This window comes from Copadichromis virginalis, linkage group LG8 (assembly GCF_057382275.1).
Source record: "Copadichromis virginalis isolate Kocher_CV1m ecotype Utaka linkage group LG8, C_Virginalis_male_GT1.1, whole genome shotgun sequence".
NCBI lineage: Eukaryota > Metazoa > Chordata > Actinopteri > Cichliformes > Cichlidae > Copadichromis > Copadichromis virginalis.
The window spans coordinates 18,833,026-18,858,362 of NC_140625.1; the positions used below are offsets into that span (position 1 = coordinate 18,833,026).

General features: G+C 41.4%; 1 protein-coding gene across 4 annotated transcripts in view; it reads right to left on the bottom strand.

The window, feature by feature from the left end:
- The window catches only part of dnmbp (dynamin binding protein), a 49,304-nt gene that overhangs the window by 13,037 nt on the left and 10,930 nt on the right, over positions 1 to 25,337 (bottom strand). For 2 of the 4 annotated variants that reach the window (XM_085466306.1, XM_085466305.1), the window contains exons 2-4: positions 18,834 to 18,988; positions 17,546 to 17,668; positions 13,117 to 15,288 (exon numbers count right to left, since the gene is read on the bottom strand). In XM_085466306.1, coding sequence (XP_085322432.1) covers positions 13,117 to 15,288; positions 17,546 to 17,668; positions 18,834 to 18,978 — 2,440 coding nt within the window. In that variant the 5' untranslated portion in view covers positions 18,979 to 18,988. Of the gene's footprint in view, positions 1 to 4,188; positions 6,112 to 13,116; positions 15,289 to 17,321; positions 17,355 to 17,545; positions 17,669 to 18,833; positions 18,989 to 25,337 lie in introns of those variants that run through there. The other 2 variants (XM_085466307.1, XM_085466308.1) reach the window with 2 other exon arrangements.

Consider the following 25,337-nt stretch of genomic DNA (forward strand, 5'->3'; position numbering starts at 1 on the left):
GGTACAATGTATACCAAATAGGGCCAAGAGTCTGATCCCTCGTTTCTTTTAAGTTTCTCAGCTCCCCTGATTTTTGTAAGGGACAATATGCAATTACTTCAAGAGAACTTGAGTTTTGCAAATGTGCAGGAAGTAAAAGCATTAAGTGGGGATCTATTCAACCACAAATGCAGTACAGTCTTCAGCCTTACTGAAAGGAAGAAGACAATGAGTCTTTTTGGGCTTCACAGTCACCTGCTCATGCATGCAAATGCATTTAAAAAAAAAAACCATTATGCTATATTTTCACACTCATGTATACTTTGAGAGCTATGGCCCAAGAACTAGTGCTCTTCATGGGAAAATAAATGCAGTGTGATCAGAGTGTGAGAACGGTTTTCAGAGTTTGGGATGACGAAACCTGTGGGTTTATCCCTTTGCTAATTTTTAGACATGTAATAACAAAGACCTTGCTTGGGGCATCGTCGGTTTTCCCACAGCTAAAGAAAAATATGTTGTACACTTGCAATGAATGTCTAAACGCTGCAGATAGTAATCTTCATGCTTCCTAAAGAGCAGCTAAGCTTGTACGCTTCAGGTAGTCATAATAGTTTTGAGCTCCATCCATCCGCTTCTCCTTTTCAGGGTCCCGGGAGCCTATCCCAGCTATCATAAAACATGCACACTCCACACAGAAAGACCCCGGCCTGATGATGGAATTGAACTCAGGACCTTCTTGCTGTGCGGTTAACAGGTTAACATCCAGATTAATGTCCAAGTCTGACAAAACTCATGATATATATCATGAAGATGGCCAGATTCAAAAAGCTTCATTCTTGAGTCCAAAAAGAGAGATTGTACTCATATGAATGACATTTTTCATTATGTTGCATCACAATAAACTTGACCTCGGACTACCATCCTTGAGTCCAAATGGCTGTTTGTTCAAAATTACAAGAAGTGCCCTCCACAACTCCAACACATATGCACACATTCAACCAAAAACATTAAGACATAATGCCACAGACGAAGTCTTGAAAATACAGCCAATGTTGCAACATAAAATATTTAAGTAATGTCTTTGGTGAATGAATTAAATATCTGGAATTTGCATCTACGTGAAGACTGACAACTATATAAGCCTGATGAATAAACTTGTACTTGTCAGGAGGACAACTAGTCCTAAAAGTGGGAAGTCCACCAGGTCAAAAACAAATATGCTGCATCTTTTCCCACAGTGTGACGTCAAATAAACAGATAACATCCGTCTTGATTCATGCAGGTACCAGCAGTGTCATCTAACACCAAAATAAAGCACGTAGAGATCTGAATGCTGTAGTTGCTGTGGCACCATCAATCTTTCAAACTCTTTGGAAAAGTTGGTACATTTAAAATTCGAAATAAAACACCTTAAATAATACATCGCTTAGCATTTTCATAGTAGTGGATAAAAAGCTATGTAAATGAAAAATGGCTTCAGATGAGATGGAAAAGCTAAACTATCACAAAATCTAGATGAAACTAGCATGATTATCAAATGGTTTAAGAAAGCCCGATGACATAATTCAAAAACAAAATCTTTAAGACGCCAGGATGGACCAAGTATAAAAATGGACACACCATACGAGCGTGGTTACTGGTGACTCATGCACACTTGAGTAAGCTGACTTAATTTTTTGCCGACTGACTTTTTTTTTTTTGCTTGCCAGCATTGAGATAAGACGTCTTTACAGCATAGCTGTCAGACGATGTGAGATTTCCTGTCTTAACTCCTTGCTCCCCTACCCGAGCTCCCTCCCCACTGCCCACCAATAGCAGAGACTGTTCAAGGATTACAGTGGACAACACAGCATATGTTGCCAGATCATAGATGGATGACGACACATTACTCACACACAGGCAATAAAAAACTGCGTATACAGCAGATTATATTTGTTAGAAGTTCAAAAATGGGATCATAAAGCCACCACTACAATTTAATTGCTTCATTAGGCTCGTTTGTGCATTAAATTGGCTCAACTGTTAAGATATGTCTTCCTTCAAGAATAATTTTGCCAGTTGTTTTACCCTCCTATTTAAAGTAAGGAAGCCTGTAACAGAAGCAATCACGGACAAAAAAAAAACAAGCTAATTTTTCATTTTGTAAGTTTTATAGTTCAACTCAATAGGGTTGTTTTTTTTGTTTTTTTAGGAAGCTGTTTAATAATGCTGGACTACAAAGAATAGAAGCTCTTGTCTATGTGTAAGGTTCATCTCAAAAAGCCTTAACCAACACCTCAATGTCACAGCGTAAGCCCAGTAAAGGAGATGGACTAATGTTTTTAGCCCTTCAATCAAATGCTTTACTCAGGACAAACCCCTGACAGGGCTGAAACAGTGTAACAAGATTAACGGATGACACTGCTGAGGCAAGTGGTGTGCGTGTGTGTTTTCAAAAATGCAATTATTTCTTTAATAAGCCTCCAGGGTCTTTCTAGCACACATGCACGCACACACATGCACGCATGAACTCAGAGTATCAGTCTAGTCCTGCAGAGGAGGAGTCAGGGCAGTGCCGGCCACTGCCTGGCACCAGACAGACCCCCGCCATCCACTCACCATGCTGACGCTAGGGATTAATACTTGGACTGCCGAAATGTGCGGTGGGGGCTGATGTGGACTCTGTGTGTCTGAGTGTGAGTGTTTCTAGGTGACTGGGGGAGGGGTCATGGGGCGCCACCTGCTTCATCTCAGACAAAACAAAGTGAGTCAAAGTAGTGCTCTCCCTCACTTACATTTACCATGAAAAACCCCCACAAAAGAATCCCACACATCCAAGTTTTATGTAGTTTTTGGAACTTAATATTAATAACTTAGTAACAAAGTAGCCAAAGAAATTTGTGTGTTGAATTCTTGTCTTTTAGTCATTAAAAATGTACGTGACCATTCCCATTAACTAATGTATACTATGAGTTTTTAGAGTCAATACTTTTAATGCAAAGATTCATCTTTCATTCATTCAGGTACTGAATTTTATACATGTAAGAGAATTAATTTTAAGGGGGTTAACCCTTCTTTATAACCCCAAAATGAGGTTCTTGAAATGCCAATATTGTTTTTAATGATTGATATTGTTTTCCTTCTTTTACTAAAACTCAGGTATCGTGACCATTTACAAATACTATCCAGTTATAAAAGCTGCTCTATTGTTCACTCAAAAACAATTTTTGAGTGATTTTGTTTTTTGTTGCATTTGGCTCAAATGTAAAATTATGGTAGGAAGTTTACATAGAGTCATGAGAATGTCATGGTAAATTTAGGCTTTTCAATATTAATTAATGTTAATTTAATTAACTGTTTTTCAAAGATATACATACAGGCTCATATATATGGCTCATATATATACACACATACCTCGACTAATTTTTGGTTAAGTTAACTTAGCAGAAATGGAAGTTCATTTAAATTGGTTGACTTCCTGGCTTTAAATGTAATTTAATTTCTTGTCTTTTAGTCATTACCACCATTACCACCTTGGAAAAAGAACAGTTCAAAAATAATATTAAAAGAACAATAAGTGTAGGTGAACTTCTGCCCAAAACTGTATATGTATAAATTTAGAAAAGATTTTTGTACAAAACAGAACAAATTCTGTCAGAATCAGAGCCACTTTAGGCAACAACCTTTTTAAGTGGGGAATTAACTGTAAGCCAGGCTCATTAAAACAATTAAGTCGACAAAATCTTGACCTTTCAGTCATGCAAGAACTGAGCAGACGAGTTACGTGTGCACACCATCAGTGAGTGGAGAGCATGAACACAAACAGGAAACACAAATGAGGAGAGCCAACAAGAGCCAAGTAAAGAACCTACAAAACCCGTTCTGCAGTTTCTTATGACTACAAAAACATGACAGCTCACTTTCATCTGAGATAGGTGATACTGAGACACACACACCACTTTCAGCACTCACTCTTAAATGAGGTAGGAGGTGAGTGTGACTAGTCAGCACTCTGAGGCCCCCCAACATTGATTAGAAAAGCACCTCTAGAGGTCACAAATGACAAGTGAGGACTGTCAACCTCTTAAGCCTGTTTTACCCACAATAACTGTGACTGAGGCCTTCATGGCCTATAGAGTGATGTTCACCAGAATTACAACTGATCAAGTGACCTGACTTGTGCAAATATGGGAAGCACCTTCTTTCATGTGACAGTATCTTTTTGTTTACCTTGCTTTTTTTTCCTGGTGGTGGCATACTGGGACTGTTGCAGTGAGCTTGGAGCAGTCTTCCTGTAGATGCTGTTACGATCCAGTGAGCCCACATAAACAGGCTTCCGGCCCATTTTTGAACTTGCGCTCCCCCCGCTTGACTCATATCCCTTCTCCTGCTCATCACTGTGCACAACAGGATCCTCAAATGGTTGTATTTCACCGAGGGCCAATGTTTGGTTCTGCTGCTCAACCCACTCCTCAGTCTTGCGATCTTTTGTAGGGTATTCCTCATATTGTGAATCTATAGACAGTGAACGCAAATCTCGGTATCGGTCTCGATACTTGTCTCGATACTCTTCCTTAGAGTATCGGCCATCATCCTCACGGTCGTAGTGGTCATAGTGGCCCGCAGCCCTCAGGTCAAGGTGTTCCCTTGTTTTGTAGTTCTGTCTGTGGTCGTACTGATCATCTCTCCAGTCATCTCCTGCGTCCTTGTATCTGTAATACCGGTCCCTCTCTTTATAATTCCAGCGTCCATCAACTTCAGAGTCATACTGGTGTCTTCCTCTACTGGTGTACCGTTCGTCAGCTCTTCGGTGAGCGTCCCTGTTATCTTCTCTGCGGTCATAGTGATGGTCGGCACGCCGATCGTAGTGATAGTCCTTCTGTTTTCGCTCATCATAGTAGCGGTCCTCATCTCGACGATGGTGAGAGTCCTCGTCTCTGGAGCGATGCCTGTCTTTCGAGTCATAATAATCCCTGTCAGGGTCACTGTAGTATTCACGGTCCCTGTAATTGTCTCTGTGTGAATAAGTGTTTTTATGATCATGGTAGTCTTCAAGCTCACTGTTGTAACTTTCATGCTCTCTGAGATCATGTCTACGGTGTTTCCGGCTTTCATAGTATTTCTTTTCCTTGTCTTCGTAACGCTCATTGTATTTCCTTTCATAATAATCCCTGTGCCTGTATTTGTCATTGTACTCATACTCCTCCATGTCACTGTGACTACGATGGTCATAACGTTCAGAGTCACTTTCTCTTACCCTGCCATCTCTCCTTCTGTCCTTGTCCAGTGTACTATAACCTTCTTGAGTTCTGAAATCATGAGTTCCTTGTTCTTGTGGCACTCTGTTGTAGCCCTGGTGGCTGTAATCTTCAGGACCCTGATAAAAACAATGTTTGCCTTTCCATTCTGATATCCTCAAGTTTAGGTGACCATCTTCTGAACGAGGGTGAAAGTAAACGTCCTGGCCTTGAGGCCTTGTATCCATGAAAGCTGCCCTATGACGGTCTTCATACTCCCAGCTCTGTTGGTGGATGACGTTGCCCTGTGTAACTTGGGCTTGGTACTGCACTTGCCACGGAGGTGGTACATGCATAGGAGGCTGTATCGGGCCAACGGGTACCATTGGGCCAACGGGCACCATTGGGCCAGCTGGCACCATTGGGCCACCATGTACTGGCATAGGTGGAGCTGGAAGTGGGTCACCGGGATGCGCTAATAAGACTGGTCCCTGAGGAGTGCCAGGAGGAACGACTCCATACCCTGGATATCCAACCTGTTGCTGCTGTAGCTGCAGTTGTTGTAAATGTTGCAGATGGGCAATCCTTTCCCTCTCTTTTGCCAAGTCAGCGTCCCCCAGCTCCTCCACGCTTTTTCCTCTCCTCATTGGAGCACCACCTGGATGATTCCAATCCACTGGACCAAACATGACTGGGTTGCCATAAACTGCGGGGCTCTTCATGCCTCCTGCTGTTTAAATCAGCCTGCCTGGAGCTGATACAGTTTCTTGCTCAACGTGGCTTAAAATCTATTTCCAAAGTCCTGCATTCCATAACAAAGCGCTGTGGGAGACTCCACCTGCCTGACATATTGTCTGTAACTCTCCACTTGTTCTTTCTGCCTCCTCTCCACTGCCTCCGCAGGACTGCCTGGCCAAAGCACCTCCCCAACCCTCAGCGCAACTGAAACAGTCCTCCCCGTAGCCACCTCAGCGAATCATGGAAGGAGAGGAGGGGTAGGGTTATTGAAGGGAAGGAGTGGCCTCCTTGGGTTAATGATTCAGTAGAGTCACATGAGTGGAAGCTTAGCCCAACAGCTCCTCCCATTGTTTAAACTGGTTAGTAGCTGTGTTTGCAGGAAAACAGCCTGTCTGGAGATTTTCTTTGAAGGTAGATGAGGACAAACTGCAGTCTGCCTTTGCATGCCCCCCCCCCCATCGCATGAACAATCCTGTCTTTTCTTGTATCCTGTTTTCTTTGTTTTTGTTCTTTCCGGTGGGCTTCAGTGCAATTCCCACCACATCACTGACCTAACTCACTTTCGGCTGCGTGTACAACCAGCTTTAGTATTGCTATTGTAACTTTCTGGTGTTATCTTTAACTCATTCACTGCCAGCCATTGGCAGTGAATGAGTTAAACCCATTGACTCATTCACTGCAATTGACGGCTATAGACGTCAATGGCAGTGAATGAGTTAACCTTGAACTAACTTCATCCTTACAGTTTGACTTTGCCCCTGCATATCATGAAAGTGCAACCACTAAGGCACAAAGACTGCCACGTGATGTCGTTGGAAAGAATTTCGCTTTTAAATGTATAAATGATTAAAAGATGAGTGTGAAGCAGCAAACAAGTAAAGTATCTGTATTTATTCACCGAGTGTGGAGAGGGAACGTCTTTGAAAGCATATGCAGCCTGATCAAGCCAGAGCAGCTAGTGAAAATGTAGCTGCTGGTGAGTACAATGAACTATTGTTGGAGACTGTCCCCGCTCTCAGAAGAGACACGATCCTTTGAGTGTGAGAAAAAAACTGGGCTATTCATAAAGCGGGAGTATAAGATCGCCTCCCTTAATCTCCATCAGTTCCAAAGGGACAGGTTTAAAGGGACCTGCTTAAACTAAAATGTTTAAATGTTTATGTGATACACACGGAAACATAGACATGGACTAGTTTTAATCTAAAACATAATTGGTTGGTTCACTGAATACCTAGTTTAGGAATTACAGGGCAAATAAAACCAGGCTAGTTTATAAAACCAGAGCTTATGTCTCAATAAAAGGCTTTACGAATGTTAAATTCAGAGAAGAAAAGTCAAAATGAAACACAAGCACAGATGCAGCTAAAACAGACTTCAGAGTCTGTGAATACATTACAAAATACAGCTGTTTTTAGTCTTGATTACTGTAAGTATTTAATATCCATGATTTAGCAACTCATCCGTCAATCCTCAGTTTCACAAGGTAGGACTGAGTATAGAAATCCTACTTAGACATTGTTCTTTTCTTACATCAGACTTGTTTAATTATCAGTTTTCAACATCTCAGCTTTCAATAGCAGAACACGACCGAAACTGTGTTTGTGTGCTTGGCTGCAGGAATGTCAAATACAGCATTCCTCTCTGTGGCTGTGTCCGCTTACGTGCATGTGCGGGACTTGATTAATAATTAGATTTCTTGCAAAAGCAACATCCAGAAATAAGGTCATATATTAAGCCTTTCTACTTTCTCATAGTGGGCCAACTGAGGGAAACCTGAATCTGACACGGATACTGCAAACCGTGACAAACAGATCAGGATCGGGCTGTGGTGTCGTGAAAGTTGAAGGGAGGCGTTTTAATTAAAAGGTACTCAAGGTCAAAGAGCTTAAAGAGAAAAGAAAACCCTGCACTTGTCTGTAAGAAAGGGAGCACTGTTTACTGCCACCAAGCACTTTTTAAAGGCTTTTTTAAACAGGCTTTGTCACATAATTACTATAGCATATAGAACATATGGTACTAGTTGGACAAAAAGATCAAAACATTAGCTTTTGGCACAGTCGTATCACATAAAACATTTTTGTCCTACAATATCCACAAACTCATACTAACTGCACATGAAAGAAATCATATCGAGATTATATGATGAACCTCAATAAGCCATATTGTGACATGCATCATCAGCTATAGGTTTGAGCCATACAAACAATACTTAAATGCATTTTTCTCCTCTTTTTATAACACGCTGTTCCCAAAACATTGATGCTGTTCATCTGGATGTAGCATTTTCAGTGGGAGGAATATCGTTTAACATTTCACCCCAAAAGGGACGTGTTTAGCATTTAAAACTTATTAATAAACCCTGATTAATGTAGCATGTGTTCAAAAATATTATCCCTGTTTATGGGTTTGAAGTGGCCTCAGGAAAGTAAATAAAAGGCAGAGCAGTGTTGAAGTTACTCCCTGCCTTGTCACAATAAGCTTCTATTGTCTTTTTGACGTCACACTTATAAACACACCCTGTAAAAGCATTCATTCCTAAGTGGCGCGTGTGTCTATACAGACACATAGCATCAGGATGACAAACGAGTTTTTTTGCTACAAAGATCCTGAAAGAATTCCTGATATGTGCACACCTTTATCCAAGCATTAAATGGGAATAACAAAGACAAATGTAATGTTGTACCTACACTGTAGACTAAAAGCTTTTCTTTGCAATGCTTTGATTATCATGTCAAACACTGTTTTCCTCTTCAGCAAATACCAAAGGAAAAAGGAGACTGAATATCTGATTTATTGCTGTGAATGGAGGGTGAAAGAATTCCTGCAGTGTTGTAAGGAAACAGAAAATATGTGGCTGTATGACCCTTAATGGAACCTGTAGCCACCAGATCCTGTTCCTGCCCTGAGGCTGATTGTTTTAGTAGCAAACACCAAGACCAAGAATTCAAAAGCACAGGAGAGTGATTGATAAAATATAATCATTATGAGTGATTGGATTTAAGGCTTCTTAATGAAGACTAAAAAACTATTTTAAAGTGTATTAATTAATTAAACGAGTACATGCCCATACTACAGTTATCTGGTCTGCTTGTACTGTTGACAAAGTGATATACTTACTCACTATGAAAAAAGTAATAAACAGTGCTGTTTATACAAACAGAAGATAAATAGGGATCAGATTTTTTAAGTGTCCTTTTTTTTTTAGCTTCGCTACTATAAAAATGTCATTTTAATCTATTCTCAGATGGTGACATCAAAATGCACTACTGTGAAAAGGTCCTGGGAAAAAAAGACATCTCTTATTTCTTTTTATTTTACTGGGAACGTGGAAAAAATACGTGATTCAATTTACAGAAACATGCATGTAAACAAGCATATAAGACAAAAAAATCTGAGTTTGTACAATTCTATCGATAAAAGTCATCCATCTTTATATTTCTTAAGTACGTGGCTTTCAGATACTATTCATCTGTAGACAGTTTGTCTTTCTCTAATAGGCTGTTCCAATGCCAGCATGTTATCTAAAGATTACTCATTTACGGTGGACAGTAAAGCAGCTGAGGATTGGTTCCTCCCATAGTTTTACAGTTGTTTTGCTTTTACCAAGTTTATAGTGGTTTTCCACTTCTAAGTATTGTTATATTTCTATCATGATTGTTTAGGCATGCATCGCATGCTTGACAAGCAAGGATATATATTTTAGATGTTATAAATGTCTCTTTGTGTTCCTCTTCCTATCCCTGTGTAAAGCACTTGGATGTGTAGTGACGCAATAAAGTGAAAACTACACATAAATTTGACTCGAAATTCCACTAAAGAAAATTCTGTGTTTTTGCAACAGGCTGCTAGTACAAAGTGCCTAAAGGTCGAATTTATGTCTAGAAACACTGGTTCCTTAGGTGTCTTGTTTATGTTTGAATGATCTTTAGGTCATTATGAAGTGATTTATCTGCAATAAAATCCTCTGAAAATGGTCAGGTGCAAGGACTAGATTGGCTGCCTTTTCCCTCATTTTCAATGTCCACGGAAAAATTTGAATGACCTCCAAAGATCCTAGAGAAATATTGCTCCAAATCATTTTAGCAAAAATCAAGGCTGGTTCAACAGAAGCAAATGATAAAGAAATGAGGGGGTGGCTCAAGACTTGCACAGTGCATCATATATATATATAATAAAATCAAGCTTTGTGGATATAAATTACTCTTCTTGTCATGGTCCTGGGCCATGTTGGCCCAGTGTTCTTAGTTTTCTTGTATGTTTGTATTTTGTTCCTTATTTAGGCCATGTTTTCTGAGTTGCCCTGTTGTGTTGTTCCCTAAGTGTTTTCCCTTCATGGCTTTTACCCCCTGTGTGCCCCTCTGTGTATCTGTGAGCCCTCGTCTCTCCTTATGTTTTATTCCATGTTTCCCCTGCCCATTATGTCTAAGTTCTCCCCGTGCTCTCTCTTCCCCCTGTGTGCCCTCTATGTATTTATGAGCCCTCGTCTCCCTTTGTGGTTGTTTCATGTTTCCCCAGCCCGTTATGTCTGTTTTCCCCGTGCTCTCTCTCCTCCTGTCTGAACCTCTGTGCACTTCCTGTTTACTTTGTGACTCTCACGCCCGTACATGTCATGTTCAGTTCACCCCGCCCTGTCTCGTTATGATTATCAGTGTCACCTGTGTTCCCCGTGTGTTCCCACTTTCCTCGTTAACCCTCTGTGTATTTCTGTCTGCGTCTCCCTCTGTTCAGCGTGACGTCGTCCCTCTTGCTGTGTGGATCTCCCTGTGTGTCTCTCTGTGAGTTTTCCAAGTTCCCAGTTTAGATTAGTTTGTATGTTTTTTCCCTGCCAGCAAATAAAGCTGAGTTTTGAGTTCACCTCTGTGAGTCCTGCACTTTGGGTCCAACTCCTGCCTGCCGCACAGCGATTCATGACACTTCTGTCATGAAATTAAAATCATACAATGCTTCATAAGAGTTATAAGGGTATAAATGCTAAAAATGGGACATTTTAGCCCATTGCTAGATGGTTTCAGGGCATAAATAATATCAGACATAATTATCTGATGTAGATAAATATTGGCATAATATAACTCCTTATCATATAGAAGTTTAAAGACATTATCTGCTGGGAAAATACCTCAAAATCATTTATTACAATGATGCAGGATTTACCTTAATAGCCATATAAAACTTGAGAAGTGGTAGCTATGATAGGAAAAATATTTTATAACGTAATATTTTGTTATAAGTGAATATTTTTAATATTTTCAGAGTAGCACTAAACCTTCAACTCCTATACTGCTATAACCCACAGGGACCGTAACTTTGGTTGTGCAGCTTACGTCCAAACCAAAATAAATTACTCAGTCAATACAACACAGACTGGTAAATATCTAATAACCACATCTCTTACATCCCCATAGAATTCAGTCTCACCTGCCATTCTGTGTGCCGTTGCTTTCTGAGTCCAAACAGTGAGGAGAGCTGTGCCACGGGCCATGTCACAGCTCGCCACAACCACACTTTGGTTCCCACTCTAGAGTGGGCCATGCTCCGTCTCCACTTTATGCTATTACAAAATTCCCCAAATCCCATTCAGTTCCCCCGGGATCTTTACTCATCTTGGAAAGGAAGCGACGATGGAGGGGGGAAACAGGGGAAAAGGTCCAGAGGGAGAAACTTGGAGTGAGTACGAAAGCCACTTATGTGGCACTGCTCACCCTTTCACTATGTGCAGGAATGCAATTCATATCTATGTGAAAAAATGTTGGGCTACCAAAGACAGCACAGTGCGCCCGGACGGCAGCAAGCAATGAAAGCCCAATAGCTCTGAATGACAGTGATCTATCAACTGCTGGTTTATTTTATCTACAACTCTGGACGAAGATCATTTAATTTCATGTTATTTACCAATCAAATAATTACGTTTTTAAGATACTCTTACACTTAGTTATGGAAATAATTTACTGCTGAAGCAGGAAATCACTGACAGCAAACGAGATACAAAAACTGTGAACAGCAATAAAAACCTCACTGTAAAGGCGCTCCACAGTGGTTCTGCCACATTCGCTGTAGTTTTATCATTAGCACTGTACGGAGGGAAAGCAACCCCCCCCGACATGTACATACACACCACAGACAGACAGACAGTTATGATAATCCTTAATTTAAATATACAGTTCCCCTTCCGTTGATGACTGCAGACAGTAAATAGGGATGTTTGGCTTAAAATGTTTATATTTGTCTTGTGTCTGTGTGTGTGTGTCTGTCTGTGTGTGTGTGCACCATGTTTAGATATCTTTGTGAGGACCAAAGATTGGAATGCTACTACACTTGTGGGGAGCGACGGTCCCTTATGGGGACAAAATGCCTGTTCCCACTAGTTTGAGACTCAAAATGTGCTTTTAGTGTGAGGGTTACAGTTAGGTTGTAGTTAGGTTTAGGCTAAGTGTTAAGGTTGGGCTTAAGCGTTATATCAATTAGATGTCCTCACTAAGATATGAAAACAAGTGTGTGTCTCAGAGATTTGGACAACAGGTCAAAGAGGAAATCTAGTAAATACCAATGTCTCATTTTAAAATTCTTTTTATATTACATTTTGTCTTTGGCGAATGAGGATTATCCCGTGAAGTAACCCACGGGCAACAAGAGCAGCTATGACATCAACTAAAAACAAGACTTTCCTCAGATTTGATTTGTTCTGCATTGTTTCTGTGTGTATGCAACTCATCCTGTAAGCAAACCGTCAAACTTGTGGAAAACATCTACATGGAGATGCCGATGTGCACTTTGAAGAAGCATCTCTAACTTTCTGTTAAAATATCACATTCAGACTAAATAAATATACATTTGCTGGGAATAGCAGTTGAACAATTGTAACATGCACTGTTATATAGTTACAAATATCCAAACGTCTGTCTCCAGATGATGAATATTTAATTGATAAATCGATAATCAGAATATTTGCATATTAGATTCTTGTTGACTGTCACCTAATTAATTATTCGACTTACTGTTGCAGCTCTTCCCATAGCTCTATTTTAATCTGTCCTTGAGATATTTACAAGTTTAAAATCGAGCCCTCACCTCCAACTCCAATGACTTCTATCATGTCGTCATTACTGAGAATACCTAGTTTACGGTCTCGCCCAATAAAACTTGCAATCCCATGTAACCTGATCCTCCGACAGTTTTACCATCTTACCTTGTAGCTGCTGCTGCTCCAGGGCCAGCGTCTCCAGCGTGTAATTGCAGAACTCTAGATTCTCCAAGGCCTGGACGCGGGCTGTCTCATCCTGCTCCTCCTCCTCCAGCATTGCCCTGAGTTCCTCCGCCGTGTGTGCGTAAGCCTCCATGTCGCGTTCCACTTCTTGTAGCCGTAGCAACAGCTGTTGCCTTTCCTCCTCCTCTTCCTCCCTCTGTGTCTGAGTCTCTAGCTCCATCTCTCCATCTCTCTCCAGCTCTTGCTCTGCCTCAAGCTGACACTGGATCTCATGTTCCTGGGCAGCTTCAGGGTCGCCCTGCTCAACCTGGCCTCCCGTTGTTTGGTCGAGGAGGTTTGCAGCCGGCTCGTCAGGGGTGTAAAAGATGGGTGTGTTGATGAGGGAGTTGCCGGTTGGAGGAGTAGTGCGATTCTGTCTCGGGCACCGGGGAGGAGGGCGTGGAGCCGGGCGAGTCGGTTTGTACGCAGCTGGAGCTGGTGGGCGCGTGGCTCTGGGACGAGGAGGCGGAGGGCGGAGGGTTCTGCGTCTTTCCAAAGAGTGAGAGTCAGACTGCAGGAGGTGGGACACAGGAGAGTGTGAGGAGCCTCGAATGATATCCCTTTCGTCTTTGTAGTCCACGATAGAAAAGTGCCGTGAGATATGGGGCTGATTGCTCAAGCTTTTCTCAAATTCAAAGAGCTGCTGTGACAGCTTCGTCTCCAGGTCACTGGTCGAACTTGCCAAGGTTTCTAAGGTTACGGATGAAGGCAGTAGCCCATTAGAGCGACGTGTCATCTGTTGGTTACGCAGGCGGATCTCAGAGCTCATCATATCAGCATCGCTGGCACTTGCATGGCGAGTTAGCCTCTTATACTTTTGGCCCTCCACACTGTTTAATACCTGACCTCTGTTATTGATGGAGGCGTTCTTTCTTTGCTGCCTCTGGTAATATTTGCTGTCTTTAGACCACCCAGGTTGGGTGTTATGAAGTGTTAGGCTATGACTTAACCTGGGTTGTTGATGCTGATGGTTACCATTGGTAGAGGTAGGCAGATTTCTGCTAGTAGCTGGGCCAACGTGCTGCCTATGGCTATGTGGGGGAAAGTTAGGCCGTGGTGGCAGCCTGGGCCTTTCTGGAGTGGATTTCGGCCTCTGAGGCCCCCTTTGTGCTGGGGGGGCAGGTCTACGTGGCTGAGAGTCAGCCCTTTGACCACAGTCTGTCTGCCCTGCGTTACCAGTCTGAGCAACAGTACTTTGGTTTTCACATGCCCACCGGTGCTCCTCAGCCCTCTCAAAATAGTCCAGGTCCCACACTGTGTGATCCTCATACATGCTCCACTCTTTCTCTGAATCACTGGGACATAAAGGATCAGAGGTGTGTTCAGTATTGCTGACCTCCTTCTCTTCTTCCGGCTCAACAACACCCGTTTCTTCTGCAATTTTTTGAACATGCCCCTCTATTTTGACAAAGCGATGAGGAAAGATACCCCGCTGCCCTCGCACCTGTCCCTCCAGCCAACCATCTTCCAATGTGCCGACAATACGGATTCGATCCCCCACATCAAAGTCCAACTCGCCTGGTTCCATGGCTCGAAACTCATACAGTGCTACTCCATAGACTCCGCCCTCCTCTTCCTCCTGCTCTTCCTCTACTACTTTTTGTTCTTCTTCCTCTCTCAACGTTTCCTCCTCTTCTTCCATTCCTGCCTCCTCATTGCCCTCTTCAGCCTCAAAGGCATCCTCGTAGATGCATGGCTGAGGGTCTTTGTTCAAATACTGGGAGTCTACAGGTTCCTGAGGAGACCGAAGGGGACCTGATAGCTCCACAAACCCCTCTGGGAAGTTTCCCCTGCGGCCATCAAGTTCGCCCTGGAACCAGCCCGGCTCAGGCAGGCCTGTGATGATGATCACGTCCCCCTCACGGAAGTCCAGCTCCTCACTGAGCTGCGCATGGAGGCTCATAAGGGCCCGGGCTTGACCTAGAGCATAAGGTGGGAGCTCTGACGCCTGGGCCTGGGCTGAGCGCTCAGACAGCTGCCGGGAACGGCACGAAAGGGTCAGCTCCTTCACACATGATGTCGGGAAGAGACCACGGGCACCCCAGGCATTACAGCCACGTTGCCAGATTTCTCCGAGGTCCACGGACCCTCCTGCCTCCCCAACTACCACATCACCTGAAGAGACAGAGAATAAAGAGGATTTAATTTAATCTGGATATTAATGAAAATAAGATTATTAAAGGACAGAGAGTTTCTGTTCTGTCACTTAAATGACTGTTGATAAGATACACATTAAGCACACAAGAGCTCATGCTAGTTCCCTAAATAAATCTACAGTAAAGATGTTGTCTATATTCTTACTATTCAACCAATTAAACAAGAGCTCTCCTGCTTGTGTGCGGCCATAAACTAAGAGCAATTTTATTGATATATAGTTACTTGTTTTTCTTCACTTTTTGCAGAACATTGATTTTTTTTTTCATGTTTTTGTGTGAAATCAAGTTGCTTGGCTCAAGTAAATTGCTTAATTGTAGCATTTTTAATAACCTGTTTTGGGTCTACACTGTCCCTAACATAGAACTGGAGAATCCGGGATTATGGGAATGTGGGTTGGATGGTGAGGAGTCATGGAGGTCACATTCCAAAGACCTGCAGCTCCACCTCCCATTGTGTCTGGGACCAAAACTGGCACACAGCCATCCTGACCGTGGAAATCATACTGGAAATGAACGCTTCAACTCTCTGGCCAGTAATGACTGTTTCCTATGTGTCCTCTACTATTTATGACAATACAAACATACACTGCACTGCACAAGTGACTACGGCTGATAATGGGCTATGATAAGAATCGAAGGCAAACACAATGATAAGTATGTAGGGATAATAAAAGAAAGCTGGGTGAATTATTAACTAATTATCTGCTACAGTTGGATTCAAATGCTTCAGCACGACCAGCAGTGATCAGCTACATGAAGTTAAAATAATTCTGTTGTTTAAAATCGAAATTACAGTTGAATTCTGAAAATCGTGAAGATCTTTCTTGTCATTACATGAATACTCACACACAACAAAACTGCCATCTCTCAGTAGTACACAGTAATTAAGTAAATAAGGAATTTGAATAGGAACTGATCATATAAAAAGAACAAGGAAAATAAAACTGATCAAATAAGTCAGAGTATGAAGAACAGTGTAAGATGTTAAGTCAATCACACAACAGAACATGGAAAAAAGGGTATTTTTTGGTGTAGTCGCATGGGTTTTTACTGTTCTATAGCAACTCCCAGGGTGAAAGGTCACTTAATTCAACTACTTCTAAGGCTACTGCTACTACTAGCACTAATAACATTAAAAGTATGAAAAGTGTTACCAATATAAAAGATCTGTGCAAACATCTGTGCTGTCTGCCTGAGAGTGTTGCAAGTGACAAATCGTAAAAAAAGAAGAAAAAAAACACCACAATGAGAAACAGAAACATGCAGAGAAAACAAAAAAAATCATCATCTAGGGACGTTGGTTTAAATTTTGCCAATGAGGACATCTAGTGGCCAGTTCTGGAATCAGCTTTGTTTTTATCATTTAAGCCCATCTCTTTTCTTTAAGTACATACAGCAGCTACCATCAAAAAATACCTGCTGGTTTTATGTTATATGAATAAAATTGGACATATTTAGTAATATTTCACTGGGCCTTGATCTTTGAGCATTGTGAATAAGAATGATCCGATCATGCTTACATGCAGAAAAGCACAATGAGCTGAATAGAGATACAATCTCTAAAGGCTGTATTGAGTTTCATATCTTTATTCTTTGTGCAAAATGGATGGACTACATTGACGGATGAATGCTTGTAACATATTGATATACATTAAGGTGGGGAAAAATGTACCCCAGCAACAAGGAATACTGTTATCTGATTGGCTGGTAGGTCGCTAATCCGCAAGAGCTATGACCTCCGTAGAGAAATGTAAGACTCCCCCATTCATTTCTGTCTAATATACTGAAATTAGAATCCACCAACTTAATATGCCTTTACACCTTAGTACAGCTTTAACCTTAATGTATACATGGAGTTCATACCTACCAGTCAATCAGATAACAGATTTTGAATTTCAAAATTCTAAATCTCATGGTAGGAATCTCAAAATTTCGATTTAATAACTTGAAATTTTGAGATAACTTAAACATTCTGACACAAAATCAGTTTACCTGAGTACTGCGACATCAACAAGTAGTGTTAAGCTAAGTGAGAAAACATGATTTGTTAGTATTATATGTAGCACTGTTTGCAACAAGTGTGTTAAGTCACAACAAGTTCAAAATCGCCTTTTTAAAGTATCAGACGACAAACCAAAAGCAGTCATTCACACTTTTGCTATTATGTTACAAGTCAGCACCGGCTGTGTGTGAGAGAGCATGCAGTATGTTCGTACCTCTCTTCAGGGACAGATTTCCTGGCTCTGCTGAGCTGAAATCATTAATGCACACATACAGTCTGTCTCCAGGCTTGGTGCTGGGAATGGTGACCTCTTCCACAAAGGTGCTGGGGAACTGACCTGAAGGAACAGATGTGAACATCATCGGTAAATTCATTAAAGACATCTCCTACAAATGCCTGAAATGTCAGGCAGTGACAACACCTTCCTGAATAATTCTTCTCTTTAGGGGTTGCCACAGCAGATCATGTGCCCCCAAATGTCCAAACCACCTCAGCCTTGCCTCTCCAACTTTGTCTCCAATCCACTCAACCTGAGCTGTCCCTACCTTTCCATCCCGCTCGCCCCAATGAAAAATCTTCACATCATCAGCTCAGCCTCCGGTCTTTTTGTCAGTGCCATCGTCTCCAAACCATCACACCAGATCTCACTACCAAACCTTCCCTTTCACTCTTGCTGCTATCCTTCTGGCACCCCATGAACGCCACATCTCCACCCACTCCAACCTCCTTCACCTCTCGTGTGTGCATTCCATTGCTCTGGATGGCTGACCCCACATATTTAAACTCATCTATCTTCACTACCTCTGTTCCCTGCAGCTTTGCTGTAACACCCATCTCACTTTTTTTTGTTGGCATTTTGCACACGTGTACAAAATATCAACAAATCCCATTTTCAGGATCAGCTGAACAAGCTATTGTTGACTTCCCCTCTGCATGAGCAGCGGTGTTTGACTGTTCGGCTTCTCTCACACATTAACACAGATCACTTCAGATCCAGGTTTACTTCTGGAACTCGAATTGATTAAGGTGAGGAGGTTTCCTGGTCAGAAGCTGCAGGATAAAGGGAACTCGCTAGCTGTGCATTCATCTGCACTATTCTCACACTGATGTATTGTGCTGCAAACCAGTCACAGAATTTGTGTTGTGCTCTTGTAGGTTAAACACTGTGTAATACCCAGTTTGGCTGGACACACAGGAAAGTTCAGGCATGTGTCAAAACAGATGATCACAAATAATCATTGCTACTTGATTATTTCCAGACTAGTTAATAATTTAAACCTCTCTGTTTCACCCTCATCAGTCATGAAAGTGTTAAGTTACAAACAGAAGAAAGGAGGATCATGTGCATGAGTGTGTGAATGTCAAAATAGCAATAAGTCACTAAAATTCCATGTAGCTTGTTTCCATGTTTAGTAACTCTTAGTAGGTGTCTCTATTTATCTTTATGGAAACCTTTATTCATGCAGGTCCCTCAACAGTAATAACGAAAACGGTCACTTTACCTGTAACGCCATCTTTGTTGCCGAGCAACCAGAACTCATCCACGACACTGAGCACCTCGATGACATCGCCAGTAAATAGTGGTAGCTCCTCGGAGACGCTGGGGAGAAACTCAAACACAGCGCGCACCACAGATCCTGCTTCCATTACTCATAACCTGCAGAGGCAGACAGAGAGATTTGAAAGGTCACTCTCAAACTAGTCCACGTACAACTTCAATTAAAAGGGTGATTCATTTAAAAAAAAAAAAAAAAAAAAGATCTACAGCCTCTGGGAGAGAGCTAGCCTTGGTGAAATAACAGCAAATGAAAGGGGAAGCGAGAGCGTGAGAAACCATCAATAGAAAGGAGACAGACAAGAAAGAGAAAAAGAAAAAGAGAGCCTCCATTTAGGAAGGCTGAAGGACATTCCTCCTCTATTCTCCTCTTTCTTTGACTTCTCCTGAGGAAATAAACATTACAAAGGAAAGCAACAGCAGCTCAAACGGCACACTCCTTCCTTCGACTGGACGCTGTGTATCACAGAAATATGCAAACAGATTTTCTAGTGAAGCCAGTGAAAACCTGGATATGAGTCACAAGTTTAAGCTACTGTTTTTGTTTTGGGTATAATGCAGTGAACCTAGCATTTTACATGTTCTACATCACATCGACATAAAGCTTCACTCATCAGGCCTCAAATGATTAAAGATTTTGACATAATTATTATCATAATACTCTAATAAATAACCAAGCAGAAACCTCAATGGGAAAGAAACAAAATCACTGCGAAGGTTCCAAAACATCCCTCTGAGATTTTTTCCCATATTGACATGACAGCATCACACAGTAGCTGCAGATTTGTTATCTGCACATCCATGATCGTAATCTCGTTTCACCAAATTCTAAAGGTGCTCCGTTGGATTGAGATTTAGTGGCGCTGTCATGTTTAAGAAACCAGTCTGAGGTTATTTAGTCTCTGTGACATGGTTCACTGAAGCCTTAAAGGGATGGACACCAAAAATACTCAGACAGGCATTTAATTGATGTTCAGCTGATACTAAAGGGATACTACACCAGTATAATAACTGGGTCAAATTTAACCAATTCAGCAATTATGTCTAATCGTCTCAACCTATGGTTGAAAAAGCACAACACACAGTGTTTGGATAATTAAATGCATGGATGAATGCATTTACAGCTTCTCTGTAACTGGTATATAATGAAGTGTACTTCAGGTCACAGAGCATCAATATTCACATTTGTATTCTGTAGCAGACTTTTTCCAATTATCAGTAAAATGAGCAAATACCCAAAACATCCAAAGCCTTGTGTATCATTATCTGGAGACAGTCAGACTAACCACAGGTGGGGATAGACAGGCTGAAGGAGACTGGAAATGAGAGAAGAGGGCTGCAGTTTGTCACAGTGAAAGGGGTCTCTGTCTCTGAAAGGGGGGGGACAAGACCGTATCCCAGTTCTGTGCCACTGTCTCTGGAGAGAGATGCGGTCCAGATTATCCTGGATGTGGCGACGAGGGGAATAAAGGAGCAGATGACCAGCTGTTAAAAAAACAGAGGTTTCCTAAGCAACCGCGTCTATGGGCGTGTTCGGGTTATTGTCTCTTACACTGTTAAGGTTAACCAACACTGTTTTGCGTAACAAACATAACTGGTGCTCTCTGTGTGGCAGATCGTGAACTCAACACCGCTCAGCCATAAAGACCTCAATGAAACCTAAGCAGAGGCTGCAACTAATGCAAGCCAAAGGGAGAGGTCCAACCAGAGGCTTAAAACGGTGCAGGCAATGAAAAACAAATGGGCCGTTTAATCATTTATAAAGAACACTATGTTGTTCGGTGCTTATTATTATTTGTGCAGTAAACAGGCCACAGTAGTTCTAAAGAGAATGAGGAAGTAACCCAGATGACTCAAAAATCAGGCATACCTCATACAACAACACACCTATACATTCAAAGGCCATTTCTGGTGAACCACACAACCTCTGGCTGAGTTACAACATCAATCCAGGACTCCGTAGTCTACTCACAACTACAGGCCAGTGGCCACTCTTCAGTGTTGATGATGTGCACATCCTGGACAGGGAGGAACGCTGGTTTGAGCAAGGAGTCAAGGAGGCCATTCACGTGAAAAGGAAAAGTCCATCTCTGAATGAGGAGGGGGCCATCTTCCAATGCTGTGACTGCAGCCATTCCCCAACTCTATGTGAATGGTACTCATTGGTTGGTCATGACAATTTGCATATTAATGATCATGAAACTGACCGCTCGGCCCATTGTTAGCCAGCGGTGCTAGGGTCAGCCATTATGCAAATGTGCTGTTTATGGGGTTTGGGAAAATTGCAGTCAGCTGAGACTACATTAGTCATTTGGTTGAGTGACGAAATGTTTCTCCCACTGAAATCACACGAACAGATCGAGCTTCTGTGAACACTGCAGTCCCTGCTCTCTGTCTGTGTCACATCTGTATAAAAAGCTACGCGTACACACAAACAGAGGCCACAGATGACAGCTGCATTCACGCAACATTCAGCATCACGTTTCAGCAGTGCTGCAAATGAGTGAACTTAGTTTTTGTGTTTCTGAATTTAATTGTGGTCAAACAATTAGAGTATGTAACCGCCAACATCACTCCCTCTCATTAATCACTCCCTAGTTTGCTTGGTCACTGCTGCTGGCTCAGACGAAGAGTCCTGTCTTGAAAGAAATCTTTACAAAGAGCGATGAACAATTTAAATATCAAATTACTCATACAGTCTATACAAATATTCATTTTTTCTTGCTTTTTGAGTAAAAGAAAATATTAACGTCAGTAAGGATTTAAATATTTCTTTCATCAAGACCCGCTGTATCATTTAAGCGTTTCCTTAACTTCTTAAGCAGCATATATCGCCTCATAACCCCTGAAAAGACAGGACAACAGCAGCTGCATCTTCAACATCACAAGGATTAGACATGCCCTGACACGCACCTCTGAGGAATGGTTTCCATGAAACAATGAATGATACTGATCTATCGCACTCACAGCCTGATAGGCTGGGAGTAAATAAGACCAGTTCCTGTAAACAAATACAGACTGAATTTTGTGTCTGGTGAGTCAGAAATGAATAAATAAGAATTTATTTCCCTCCTAGAGTAAATGACACTAAATCATTAAAGGTAAGAGAGGTTTAAAAAAAGTTCTCAATGACACAGAACAAGAGTAGTCAAGCTAGTCACAAATGAAAACAATGCAAACTCAACTCAAACTTCGAACTTCAGTCGTTGAAGCGCTTTACAAAACACAAGTGAAACTATGAACCCACACCCAGCAGGGTTTTACAAAGCTCAGCCACTTCTGGCTGGTTTGTTACGTACAGTTGTGGTGTACAAAGTGTCCAATCCATTCTGATTGTGCTGAAACCTCCAAACCAGAAGTTGAAACAAAGCAGTCTGCTATTAAAACTCAAGATAAAATGGGTTGATGGTTTGGCATGCGTTCACGGTGTGAGAGTTTAAGTGTTTGCACTCGTGAGCAGTTTGCTCCTGGTTTGCTTAACGATAAATCATGAATCATGAAATATAAAACAAGTGTTTTGTAAACATTGAGCAAATTTCCCGTAATTTCTTTTTTTTTTAAAAATCACCCAATGTGAAACACATGGGCGATCTTACCAGCAAAAGTCGTATTTGTTTATGTTAATGATATTCAAAGTCACATTATGCTGCTCAAATTGCATCTCCAACTGGGAGGAAAAAAGGTGATATTTACTCCTCGGTCTCTTAATCTTCAACCAGCCTGGTCTTGTCCATCATTGCAGCAAAGCTAACAACCAACACCCAGAAAGCCAAACCTCTTTCCTGCCACGGGTAAGTGGGATCTTGGATCTTTTTTGAAGTTAATCCTCAGATCCACGTCCAGCCAGACAAGCTTCTTAGTTTTATTTATGGGTACGTCAGTGTGTCAGCGGCCCCTGCCGCTTTTTCCACCGTGCCCTGGCAGATGAAAAAAGCTGCCTTCAGGTAGAAGTTTTCCAGCAGTACAGCAGAAGCATATAGCAACTGACCACAGTCTGAATGAAATTTGAAGCAGTTCACATAAAAATAAGCTTTTATGTATATCACACAGAAATTCCACTCCAGAAATGCTGTTGATAAGAAATATAAATGGTTGTGCCGTCGCTAAACGCAGTACTAAATATTTCACGCAAGTAGCACTGTGAATATTTACTACATTAATGAATATTATAACGATGCTTGAGCATGACTACAATCTTGTTTATTGGCTCTGTTACAGATAAAAAGGTTGCATGAAGCACACAAGAAAGAAATTTTGTACAGTTCTGGGAGGTCGACACATTTCTTCACAGCCGTCCTCTTTGTGTCACTTCACAAGTCTTCACATTCCAAAAAATACCCTGTGTTGCTTTAGGCGAGGGAGCTGACGGTGCATGCATGATGCAACGCACTGATCAGTATTTTCATACTGATGCAAAGCAGCATTGCACAGAGTTTACAAGCAAGTTGGCAGTTTAACACTGGCTAATGTGTGATCCAAGTGCAGCGGCTATTTGTGTTGTCATATGCAAATCTGTCAGGTTATAGTTAAAAAGGTTCAGGGCTCCAGTTCCTAGGAAAAAAAGGTTTAAGCCAAAATCAAATATCTTATTAACTTCAGATATTAGAAGCAAGAAAATAAATCTATCCCTCTATCTATCTATGTGTGTGTGTCAATTAGGGCTGCCACAAACGATTATTTTGATAGTCGACTAGTCACCGATTATTTTTGCGATTAGTCGACTAATCAGATCATCATCCATTGGACGTACAGCTTATTGCACCAGCAGCATCTGGTCTTATATAACTATCATTAGCTTACAGCTTGAAGTGTTTGTGCTAACTAAAAATAAAGACAAGATGGTAGTTTATTAATTTTTAATGAAATTTGCAGATTGTTTCGGTGAAGTTTAATAAACTCCTTGCTTTCTAAAATATAACAGGACACCGGAGTATATTCTCCAGCATCTCACACTTCTGATAATCAGCTGTCTGCTTGACAGTTTTAGCTGTGCAAAAACTATACCTTTAATCTCAGCCAAACCGATTTACTCAGGAACAAATAAAATACTGAAAAAAGCCAAACAATAACATTTAAGTTATCTAAGTGACTTATATATATGTTTAACCTGACTAGCGAAAGACGGCGGTGGGTTTGAAAACGATTTGCCGGGAGTCCGGTGTTCTCACGGCTCTAGTTAGCCTTGCCCCCGCCTAGCTAACGAGCTAGTGGGTAACAGACGTCTCCGAAAACGTCGGAGCGCTTTTGAAAATATGTGGTGTCTTGATAAACTGAGCAGATATTTGAGGTTTACACAGCTACATTCTCGCCTGAAAATATGTTAAACGTTTATTTTGTGACCCAGAAAGAATAATAAGAGTAAAGTTAAAACTAACTAGCTGCCGCCATTGTTGACAACTGCGCTGGGCTGCGCTATGAATTCTGGGACACAGCTTCTTCTTCTTCGGGGTTTAACGGCAGCTGGCATCCTTGGACATGCAGTGCTGCCATCTTCTGTTTCAGTCCGTTATTACACTCTTAAATCCTACTACTCATTCCTGCGTCCTTTGTGATCTTACAAAGCTTCAAACGATGCGTCGACTATTAAATTAGTCGTCGACGATTTTAATAGTCGACATAATCGTGACTAGTCGACTAATCGTGGCAGCCCTAGTGTCAATCAATATCAACACAACAGTCCCCAGACATGCAATATTGCAAACTTTAGAGTAGAAAGAGTGAAATACCACGACAACTACTACATTTAACCTTTTTTTATACAGATAGTCCCACTGAGATTCAATGTCTTATTTACAAGAGAATTCTGTTTCAGACACGCATAATAAAATAATAATAAATAAACTGATAAAATCAAACTATTCCAGAAGTGGAAAACTTTGTTGATTGCATAACATGCCTCTAACACCTTAATTAGGCCCAACTTTCAATTTGTCTTATTCCTTTAAACACCTATAAATAAGCAACAGATTTACTAAGGAAACAAAATTACTGTGTGGCAGAAAGCAGTGGAAAATTCTGTAGGCATTCTGACAATGCACACGTTTTTTAATCAAATGCAGCCAGTTCATTTCAGCCATCATCATCAGTGCAGTTCACAAAGATCAGTGCAAAAGCAGGTCACAAATTACTACATCTGATGAGGTTACAAGTAAACAACTCACAATAACAGTACTCAGCTGAATAACTTCAACACAGTTGTAGTTATTACACACAGGTCCACTGTATAAACCTACATATATCTGCCTATTACACCCAACCTGTTGGATGTGTAGAATAAAACCTTAAAACATAATCTGCAATCAGATCCTGGGCGAGTTTTGGTGAATGAACTTACTGTTGATATGTCACGTGAATAAATGTGTGAGTTGTTTTAAGTCTTAAAGCATTTGTTAAAGTCAAAGAAAGGAATCTTACTCATAGTCAGCTATGGGCAACTAAAAGGGGGTAAATG